Below are 11,285 nucleotides of genomic sequence, written 5' to 3'. Positions count from 1 at the left end.
CCACTGAGCTTCCCACCACAATGGAGAGAACCGCATCTGACTCTGGGAAGGGGTCTTTGCTAGAGCCAGCCCCCTCAGCCCCCTCAGTACTGCCCTTGAGTTCTTCCAGGCCCAATGGGTCAGGCGGGGAGGCCTTGCGACCCCGAGTCCCCCGCTGCTTCTGGGGTCGGCAAGCCTGGGGGTCTTTGTCCTTGAGTGGGCCCAGCCTGCACCGGTGCTCCTTCAAGTACTTGTTACGTGTGAAGCCCTTGCCGCAGCTGGAGCAGCGGTACTTGTAGTTGTCAGTATGGGAGCGCTGATGTTCCACAAGATGGGCCCGGCGGCTAAAGCACTTGCTACAGAACTGGCAGTTGTGGATCTTCATCCCTGCATTGGAGCAAAATGGAAAGAGGTAGCAGGGAAGTCATCGGAATCACCCCAGCCCCTGCCAGGGCCATCTTCAAGGCAGGGCCTGCTCCCAGCGGTACACAGCCCAAGGGGAAATGCCTTATCCAAGGCATTAGGGCCAGCTCAGTCCTCCCAATGTCCTTTTCCTTGGGCAAAAGCATGTTTCCATCAGAGGAAAGAAAGGACGCACCCTCTGTGTCAGGCTTCCGCCCTCTCCTACCACCCAGCACGCCACTCTCCTCAGGAGCCACTCACCCGAATGGGAAAGGATATGAGCCTTCAACTTGTCTGGCCGATTGAACTCCTTACTGCAGCCTGTGTGCGTCCTGTAACAACCAAATTCTATTATGCCTGCGAAGCCGAGCCACTCAGACCAATCCCCCCTCTTATGCCACAACAGGAAACTTATCCTAGCAAGCAGCCCACCCACGTCAGCTCCCTGGGGCATAACAGATGAGGTTAACAAGGAATAAAAGCTCGAGGAGAGAAAAAGGACAACATTGCATCTTGGAGCCTTCCCCAGGGCAGGGCCTGTATCTAACCCACAAGGATGCCTATTTAGAGAGGGAGGACTTCTGTTTACTAGCTTCCAGGAGCAAGTGCCCAAGGACTGATAGACTTTCCTATCCCCAGGAGGGATAAGAAGGGCTCAAGACTCAGGAGCTTCGGCATCAAACGCATTTCCTCAGCTCCTAAGAGAGATACGGTGCTGGAGCAGGAAGGGATCTGACACAGATCATCCTTCTAGTTCAGCCTCTTCATTTTACATATGTGAAACTGAGACCTTGAAGAAGGCATGGGACTTAAGTGACAGCTAGACCCAGATTCTTTCCACCAGAAAAAGTGCAGCACTGGTACTTTTCTGTTCTGCCCCTTATGCTGCAGCCAGCATCATCTTTCCTTAAAACCTGCCCTGAGAGGATCTGCAGACCTTCCCCCACCTCCCCAGCCTCAACCCACCCTCAGCTGGCCCTTGCCCCAAAGCAATGCTACATACGAGAACGGGCATGTATATTTCTTGGTTGGCTCGTGGATCAACATATGTCGCTTCAACTTATCCTTCCGATTAAAGGCCGAGTCGCATAAAGAGCATTTAAAGGGCTTTTCACCTGTATGGGGGAAACAGCAAAGGCCCAAATGATCAATCATCTATAGGATTCATATGGGAGGCGGGGAGTGCCATAGCATTGAAAAGCCTGGAAGAACAAAAGCCTACGGCATCCCTACTATCCTCATTCCTGAGGAGCAGCAAGGGATCCAGCTGGCTTCAGAGTCAGGGAGACTCACTCCTCCAACTCCTAGTGGGGATGACCTGGGAGAAGGCATTTAAATTCACACATCTCCAAGACTCTAAAGTAGAGATCTGTATTAGTGGATGGATTTCCTCACTGGGGAGTTCCAGGATCAGGGGATGAAAGGTGTTTGGACCAAACTGGGAAAAGAAGAGAGGCAAATGGTGTGGGGAGAAGGAGAAAGGGGAAACCTTAAAGTTAAGGTCAAGAGATCTTCATTAAGTTTGTGAGGCAGTTAACAGGGGATGTGACAGGTAGGTGGCCCCCAGCAATGCCAGGGGCACACAAGGCCCCTGGCAGTGGCCCTAAGTGGCTGCCTCCACCTACCAGAATGGATGTGGGCATGCAGCTTGAGGTAGTGCTCCCTCCGGAAGAACTTCTTACATATCTGGCACTTAAACTTGCCCCCACTGCCATGGGTGGGCAGATGACGTCGAAGATACCGCTCACAGGGGAACACCTAAGAGGAGTGGAGACAGCGTCAGAGACCAAGATCACCAGCCCTGCCCTCTCCATTCTCTAGGCCCATGAATTGGTTCCTGGGGCTCTCCCTACCAGGCTAATTAAAGGAACATTTTTTCCTATTGGGGGAGTGGAGATATCTCTTCTATAGCCTAAGAAAGGGAGGCAGAAATCAGCTCTGGCTACTGTAATTTCACTGCTCACCCTTTCTCCCTGCACTCCCTGCCCAGGATAAAACAAGATGCAAACTGTAAAGAAAACATGGAAACCAATCCACTAACATATATTTGCTGAGTGACTATTATGTGCAAGGCCCTGTGATGGGTACAAAGATGAATAAGACATGGTATCCACATATTTTTTAACATCACAGCATGCACTCCTCTGTAAAATCACATTGGAAGATGTTTTGAAGGCTAGAGGGGAATGCCCCCATGTGAGGCCTCCAAATATATGCTTCATTCCATCAGCATTTCCTCCCATCCAAGGGGGTTTCCCTTCCCTTCAGGGCTCCATGGCAGAGTCTTCTGGAAAAACTGGGCTAAACCAATGCACTACAGCTGACCTGGCCCCCTGTTCCAGCTCCCCCCAGAGTCCCCATCCTGTGGACTTGGGGACCGAGACAAAGACGCAGAAGAACTACTAACCAGAGCGGAGGTTCCAATTCCCCTGATCTACCTGAGCTACCTCAGGACAAAGAGGTCAAGCCTCTGAGAATGGCCCTGCCCCTACAACCAGACTCTTACTTCCTTAATTATAAACAAAGGAGTAAGTTGCTAAATTTTAGTTTAGGATTTTCATGTTCTTTGTGGGAATGAGTAAGTCACAGAACTGCCATCTGACCCTTGACTCTCCACGGCCCTAAGCCCTCAAGGGAAGAAGGGAACAAAGTAATGATAGTCTCAACCAAAAAATCCCACATCCTACTGGGGGTGGGGCAAGGGTGCAAGAAAGAGGTACAGTAGAGAGCAGATCTGCCTCTGCCTTGGCCAAGGCACTCCAACCTGGTGTGCCTCAGAATCCCCACTGTGTAAGGCAGTCAGAGCCCCAGTCCTTGGGGTGGGCTATTTGGGGTCTGGCACAGCTCCGATCTCAAAGTCGTGCATGGCCAAGGTTACAGAGATACTTCAGTAGTGAAGGAATGAGTGTTGTCTCCTCACCTGAGATACCTCAGACAACCTCCCACTATGTACCGAGGACAGAAAGGAAGAAGGAAAAAAAGGAAAGAAATTCCAGTTTCTGGGCCACCCACTCTTTCCTGGTACTTTCCTGGGGGGGAAACAAGTACTCACCTTCTGGCAGTGTGGACAGGGGAAGTTGTGAGTTGCTGTCTGGAGATGGTGCTCCAGAGCTTCGGGGGTAGAGTATTTATTGACACATTTGACACACCTGAATGAGAAGAAGTAAGGAGACTTGAAAAGATGACAGTATTGGAGAATGGACTCCCTAGGACAAGCAAAGTTCAAGCCAAACCACTCACTATTTGCTGTCTCAGAAACCTATCCAAGGAACAGCAGCACCTTAAGAATAGAGGACAGGGATGCTTGGAGCAATCCTCCATCTTATTCCCAGGAACCCTGCTAATGTGTCTGTCATGTGGCCTAGCAATAATTCTCCTTGACTAAAGCTGATTTCTCAGCTGGCTAGGCCTCCTATCCCATTCCTACAACCAATTGGCACAGTTCTTTTAAATTCTAACAGGCCATCCTAAAATTGGTTTTCAAACACCCCCTTGCCAGCTTATCACTATGATGATGAAGGGGGAAAAAAAGGACCATCAATCCACATTCTCTCATTTGTCAGAGAAAAAAATAACCAGAACAAATGGGAAAATGGTTCAATTTTTCATAAGATAAAGTAAAAGATGCCTTAAAGTGATGAACTAATATGTCAAGAAGCCTCATTTTTTTCAGTACAAAAAATTCTTCCACCAAGAACAATTCATCTATAACTGAGTCCTTTATGTCTTGGCTAAGGAGCCACTTTTTTCACAAGAGCTTTTCAGCTCCCCTAGCTCCTGGGACCTTCATATCCGGTTATCATCAGTTTTGTATCCAGTTGTTCCTGGCTAAATGCCTGCAAGACAAGAAAGCTTTATTCTTATACTTTATTCCAAGCCCCTAACATAGTTTCTGCACATAGGAGTCAATTTCTAAGGTTTAAATGGATTCCCAACAAGCATCATTGTAGGGAATACAGGAAGGGCATGGTGGATTCTAAATTACACTCCCTCTCTCGCCCTCTTCTTTTCCAAGCTCTTTCTAAAGTCTGCTCAAACAATATGGTCCCAAGACACCTCCTAACTTTGGGAGGCTCTGACCCCCTTGAAGACCCAGAACAGAAATGTTTTGGACTGGCTGGAGAGGCTTGGTTGCCCAGGACACCAAGAGGTGGGAGTAGAGCTCTCTGCTAACAGAAGGGTGTTTTCCTGCCAAAAGAAGAGACTTCAACTCAAAAGGGGCTTTCTTCCAAACATATTTGGACATCAGACTTAAAATGGACTAAGGTTTCTGTAGCTCCAAAAAGGGAAGACAAAAAGGTGTTTATAACGAGAACTCAAAATTCAAGAACATGTCCTGAGGTTCAGATCATTTTCTAAAGATGAAGAGGAACAGCCTTAAAAATTCAGGTTTCATATTTAGAAACAAATAACCTTCCAACAAATAACCTTGGATGACCACACAAATTCTGCACATTATGAAAGGCAATGTAGGGACAGAATAGTAACGTGCATTCTGTGGCAAGGAGATGATCTAGATTCAAATATCACTTCTGCCACTTGTCAGCTATGTGACCATAGGCAGGTCATTTCACCTAATTTATTTAAAAAATAAGGATTATTGCAATCTCTTTTAAACAGTTATTGTGAGGGATATGCTTTTATAAACTTTAAATAAAATCTGGTATTATTACTGATAAAAAAAAAAAAAAGCTGGTTTGGGACAGATGACATATGTTAAAAAGAAAAAAGCTTTAGGCATGGATGTGTTGTCCTGTCAGAGCTCACAGCTGGAAACATAAACTAGCAGCACCTACTAAATGACTTACATTCCAGCCTCATCCATGGCTGTCAGAGCCCTGTTCCTTTCTAGATGTCACCTATGCTATGAGAACACAAATATTTAGAAACTTGAGTATTCACTAGTCCCAAAAGATAACAGGGATGCAAAAAGAAGATAAATCTATGTACTCAAACTCCTGGCACCTATTTAAAGGTCTACATGGGTTCTGAGCTTCACAAAAATTCAGTCCTGCCTGCCTAGGGTCTACTGGAGGCACTAGTGGCCCCTATCTGGAGATGCCCTGACATTACTTGTAGACTGTGACATCCTTCTTAGGGCTGTGCTGAGGCAGGAGGCTGTGGGAGTACTGGTGCACACCCAGCTCATACAGGGAGGGGAAGTCCTTGCTGCACAGGTGACACCGGTAGCTCAGTTCCTCCTGGTGGCTCTTGATGTGCTCCAGGAACATGTCTAGCTTCTGGAACGTCTGGGCACAGCTCTTCACGACACACTTATACACCTGCAGGGAGGCCCCAGGAGGTGGGGGGAAAAGGGTAAGCAGTGGGAAGGGGCGGCCTGCTCTTTCCACTCCCTGCTGTCAAATCAGCCATGGCTTGGGACTCAGTTCCCACCATACAAGGACGTGTGGTGGGCTGGCTGAAGAGAAACCTGCTTGGAGTGGGCCCTGAGCCATTTGCCTTCATTCCCACAGGCTGCCCTTCTTCTGAGGCAGGCTCAGGGGCCTTCTTTTCCTGAGGAGACCGACAGCCCTCCACAGTAGGCCAGCAGGCAGGTTCACTCAGGGGCCACATTTGCCCCCTTCCCAGATAATCCCAAGGCCACTGGTCTCTCAGCACCGAGTTCCTTTCCCGGGCAGGACTTGGGAAGAGGATCAGGATGGAGCAGACCAGTGACTGCCTACCTGCTCATTCTTATGCTGGGTCATGTGTGACTTGAGCTGGAAGTAGGTACTGAACTTGTTTGGACAGAACTGACACTGGTAAGAGCTGTCAATGAGGACCACCTGCTTGGCGTCCAGTTTCCCTGCCTCACTTTCCTCAGCGGAAGCCAAGACCTGAGGCTGGGGCACGCTCCTGGGGGGCTGGCTGATCCCTGCAGAGAGGAGAAATCAAGACAACAGGCGGGAGAGAACTCAGTCAACATTTACAATGTGTTTGGGGTGATGCTGGGCATTCTGGGAGACAAAGGAGGAAAAATGAGTCTTTTCCCTCAGAGAGACAACATTCGCATGAAACCCTTAAATAACTGCACTAGGTAGCAAGCCTAGTTCTACCATCCAGTCTTTAGGCAAGAAGCGACCGGATGGGAAGAGCTGCATTCTTCCTGCCAACTGAATAATTCCAAGCTACAAGGAGACCTAAGCATCCCTGAGACCAAAGCTCCCACTGAGAAAGGCAGAGATCTGACCAGCCCCAGGGACCACAAAGAAATACTCTGCAAAAAAGAACAACTTGTTTGCCTTGGAAAAACACAGGAGGCACTTTTCTTGCTACCCTCTTGACACAGAGCGCTAACGACTTTGGGGGAAGGAAGCCAAGCCACCCAAAGGCCCCACCATGCCCAGGGCTGCTCCCCAAGCCCTGGCCCCTGCCCTGCCCTAGCACCCAGGCCCAAGGTTCCTCAGCTCCACACCTGAGTCTTCTTCATTCTCTTGCTGGGTGGGGTTCAGGGCCATAACCTGGACCGTCACTGAGTTTCGAGAGATGGTGCCCCCATGCCCTGGTGGCCACACTTTGTGGGTCTGCATGTGCTTCTTGACATTTGACTTCTGTGCAAAGGCCCGGCCACAGACAATGCACTGGAAGGGTTTCTCCCCTGTGTGACTGGAGGGAGAAAGAAGTCAGGCGCACAATCCTCGCGGTGGGCAGATACCGGCTTCTGTCAGGAGCCAGGAGAGCTCAGGTCACACTCCCGAGAAGCCCTCTGGCCTTGGGCAGAGGAAAGCTATCTATACACCCCCTCCCCACAAGGGCTCTAGAGGGGATATAGGAGAGAAAAGATGCCTTATCTGCTCTGGAGACATTGCCATTTTGCCCCAGTGCTCCAGGGAACAAAGAACAAGATACCAGGCCCCTGCCACGGTCAGCACTCCCTAAATAGAGTAGGGAAGCTGGGGGCAGCTGCAGCCTCCCAGTCCTAGATGGTAGAAGGCACCCTCAGAGACAATGCCTGAGTTTCCCCTCCCAGATACCTTCGGATGTGCTGCTGCAGGTCAAAGTTCTTGGTGAAGGTTTTGTTGCAGTAGGTACACTTGAGTTTCTGGCACTTGGGTTTCCCTGTAACAGAGACCAAAAAAAAAAAAAAAAAAAAAAAAAAAAAAGCAGAGCAGGAATAAGGAAAAATTAGAACAGGAGGGAAGCAAAGGGTAGGGCTTTCCTCATAGTTTACCTCCATGGCAGCAGCTACACTAGCCAAGGCATCATGCATGATGGAGGCAAAAAGGGAAAGGACATCTCTCACTCCCCTCTGAGGATGAAGGGACCCTGAAACTGAACTTGCAAAGCTTCTGAAAAGCAGCCACATCTTCCCACTCAATTTCTGCTGCCTGAACCTATAGTTTCCCCACAGAAAAGGCTCCAAAGGGAGGGCACTTAATTGCTTTTGTGTCATGGACCCGCTTGGTAGTTAAGTAAAGTCAATATACCTCTTCAGTGAATGACATTTTTGAATGCATGGGATTACAAAGGAAACCTACTCCATTGAAATATTGTCTTCAAAACAGATTTTTAAGAAAAACCTAACTACATGGACTCCAGGCTAAGGACTGTATCCTAAGGCTACCTCATGTGTGTCCTACTTAAGATTTTAATTCAAAAAAAAAAAAAAAATACCAGAAGGAGAGGACCAATAGGAACCATCTGCACAGCGCTTCTACATAATGTAAGTTCCTTAGGGCAGGGACTATGGTTGCCTTTCTTTGGGATAGTAAATGTTTACTATGTGCTTACTGTCTAACAGTCTGATCATTATCAATGGGTGACTCCCAGTTCTGAGGTGTTAAGATTATAATAAAAGCCAAATACAATTAATTGTATCATTAAACTCATACAGTCCACACAAGACTTCTGATCATGTGACCCACTAGTGAAAAACCTGAATGCTCCTGACCCATAAGGGTAGCCCCAGCAATTAGGCAGCACACTCAACAATGTCAGGATGCTTGGCCATTGGCCAAGGAAAAGGGACCTGGACCCTACCTTCTTGGAGTCCACCATCACTTTTGGGACGCCGGGTCTTCAATGTGGAAGGGGAATTGAAAGCAGCCACATTACCACTGGTGGTGTTGGTCAAGGGGTCAGGTGGGGTCGGTCCTTTGGGTTTGAAGCCCTGTTTCCCAGGGCTATATACAGGGGGACTGGGGTACACAGAATTCTCCACACACTGGTTTGGAACCTGAAAGCACAAAGGTATCAAGGAGAGCTCCCCACTCTTCTTAGAGCCATCTAAACCAAGGAAGGAAGAGTTATAAATTTAGAAATGTTAGATAGTGGGACTGTAGCAACTTTGGGGAGTTCCTGTTCTTTGGGCCTCAAATATCTTCTCTGAAAAATTCAGGGATGTAAATAAGATGATTGATAAGGTCCCTTCCAGCTCTAAAATACTTTTTTATGAGACATCTACATCAAACTCTTTACTCAACAGAATCTCATCTGAGGCTCAAAAAAGTTAAATAATGTTATCTAAAGCCACAAAATAAGTTATGGGAACAAGCCAAAACATTCCCAATTCAGGACTCTTTCCATTAGTCTATGCTTCTTCTTTGTTAATTCTCCATGATCTCTAAGCATCTTTGCTTCTTTTGCATTTTCTCCTAGAGCCCAGCATACAACTCATTGTACAACATGACAATGTAAAATGCTTTACCTATTTTACCTGTCTTAGTCTGCATCCCCCTCTCAAACCTGAGTGAATCTCTCCTATCCAATAATTCTGAGGGAAAACTCAGCCAGATCACCCTCTCTTATAGCTCTCAAGAGATAACCCAATCTTATGTCTCCTATTCAGTCCATCTGCCGCTGGCATCCTCCATCCTGGCAGGTCCATAGGAAAGGCAGGTGTGAGCTTCAGAAAAGAGCAAATTAACATCCAAGAGGTGTCAGCCTCTCCTAGAGAAGCTGGGGAAGCCAAACCTGCCCTGTGAGCCACAATCCCCCAAGAGATCCAAGCAGAGTTTAAAGAGAGAAATTTACTCCTATGCCTCAAAGGGTCAGGCCAGGTACCACCCAAGGGCCACAGGCTGGAGCTGGAAAGGCCCTGAGGGCCTCTCTGAGCCAACTCCTCTCATTTTACAGAGAAGGAAACTGGGGCTCCTGGTGGGAAAATGACGGGGGAAAGGTTCCACAGGTCAGAGGCAGCTTTTGAACTTGGTTCTTGGGCCTTGAGAACAGCTGCTTCTTCCATCTGCCTAATGGAGGCTCGAGCCTCTTTGGGACTCCCTTGACTCCCCTCGTGTTCTGCCTTTCCAAGCTGCCCGTCTTCCCACTACTAGCCCGCTTTTGAACCTTTTCATCAGAACCGCGGTGTCGCCCCGACTTTGTCTCTCCCAACTAGGACCCTGACAGCGTCCATGGCTCGTGACCCTTTCCCCAGGAAACCTCTGGGTGCGCCCCCCCTGGCCGTGAAATGCGCTGCCTGGCCTCCAGCCCCTCCCCCGGGGCGGGCCATTACCTCCATGGCAGGGTAGGGCTGCATGCCCAGAGCCTGTATCTCCACCACGTTGCTTCCTGCCAGGGGGGCAGGGGCGTTGTAAACCTCTACTACTCCATTGCTCCCCGTGCTGGGACGTCCTGGAGCCCCGAGGTTCTGTGGAGGAGGCGGGGGCGGGGGCGGGGGGTGCGGGGGAGGAGGAGGGGCCAATGGCGGAGGGGGTGGGGGAGGGGGTGGAGGCTGAGGGAGGTAACCAGGACCTGAGTGCATACTCAGGCTGCTCTAGAAGAAGAGATAAAGAAAATCATAAAGAAACCTGGCATTAAGACCGGATATCATTATAACAGAAAAATATTTTAAATCCGTTCAGTATTTTGCTGTTAATAAAGTACTTTTATATAAAATGGCCCATTTGAAGCTCACAAGAACCCTATTACAAAGGCAAAAACATTCCCACCACCCTCATTTTACAGATCAGGAAACTGAGGTTCAGAGAATCTAAGTGGCTTTACAAGATAACCCATATATCATGTCTCTTCCAACCCAGAAACCAAACCCACCTGTGTGAAAAGCAGAGTTATTTGGGGAATAGATTCAGAGGAAGAAGCTGAAAGGGAGACCATGAAATAAAATTGGATTTGTGCACAAAACAGAAATGGCCCTTTACTGCTTTCCCTTCTGGCTAAACCACTGCTATGAGTTCCCAAAACTCCATCCCAGGGTGTGACTTCATGACTCCAGGCAGAGAAACAACCATCTCTTTCACCAATGGCCGCCTTTGTTAAGGGATGTGGCAGGACCCTTTACACTATAATTGCTTATTCATTTTATTCATTATTTATATTATTGCTATGACCTTCTTATGTTATATACAAGACAGAAAGGATGTGTTTGCTTCTTAGAATTTTCTAACTGCAATTCTTTTTGGAATGCAAAGGAATTGATCTTGCTTGCTAAAGAATACATACATGCATACACACATTTATATACAGCTATACTAATTACTGAGACTTTTCTTCCTACATGAGGATCTTGGTTAACTAGAGTTTATTCCCCTCTCCCCTAGAGAATCTAAATTAGCAAGTCTATGTAAAATCCCCAAAAGACAAAGCTCTAAGCACTTCCATCAGAGGTTCTTTACTTCACATTGAAAGACCAAAGCCATTCTCTGGTCATGGACTAGCAATTTAGAGGTAGGACTCTCTGGGAAGTGCATGCCCCATATTAATTGGCTGCTTTCCTTATAGTCACATAGTTTTCCTTGTTTCTTGCTTTCTTTCAGCCCTAAAGGCAGCCAAAAGTCTGTCCCTGTCCCTTCAATCATACCTTTGAAACTAAATGTCTGCCTAGGCCCAAACCGTACTAATATCTGCCTAGGCCCAAACTGTCCCACAGTACCTGAGATCATACGCAAGATCCTTCAGATTCTCTTTATTAGCCAACCTGGAATAGATGGGGGTCGCTCCAATTCTAT

At 47.9% G+C, this 11,285-nt stretch overlaps 1 protein-coding gene across 1 annotated transcript in view; it reads right to left on the bottom strand.

Annotated features, from left to right (window-relative positions):
• Positions 1-11,285, bottom strand: part of ZNF341 (zinc finger protein 341) — a 42,166-nt gene that overhangs the window by 12,725 nt on the left and 18,156 nt on the right. The window contains 11 exon segments of the mRNA XM_051979139.1: positions 1-366; positions 643-713; positions 1,385-1,496; positions 2,007-2,139; positions 3,434-3,530; positions 5,455-5,663; positions 6,066-6,256; positions 6,797-6,987; positions 7,356-7,440; positions 8,362-8,557; positions 9,833-10,093. Of these exon segments, the coding sequence (XP_051835099.1) occupies positions 1-366; positions 643-713; positions 1,385-1,496; positions 2,007-2,139; positions 3,434-3,530; positions 5,455-5,663; positions 6,066-6,256; positions 6,797-6,987; positions 7,356-7,440; positions 8,362-8,557; positions 9,833-10,093 (1,912 nt within the window).

This window comes from Antechinus flavipes, chromosome 2 (genome assembly GCF_016432865.1).
Source record: "Antechinus flavipes isolate AdamAnt ecotype Samford, QLD, Australia chromosome 2, AdamAnt_v2, whole genome shotgun sequence".
Taxonomy (NCBI): Eukaryota; Metazoa; Chordata; class Mammalia; order Dasyuromorphia; family Dasyuridae; genus Antechinus; species Antechinus flavipes.
The sequence above is the reverse complement of the archived record's forward strand: the minus strand, read 5'-3'. Positions and strand labels throughout refer to the sequence as shown.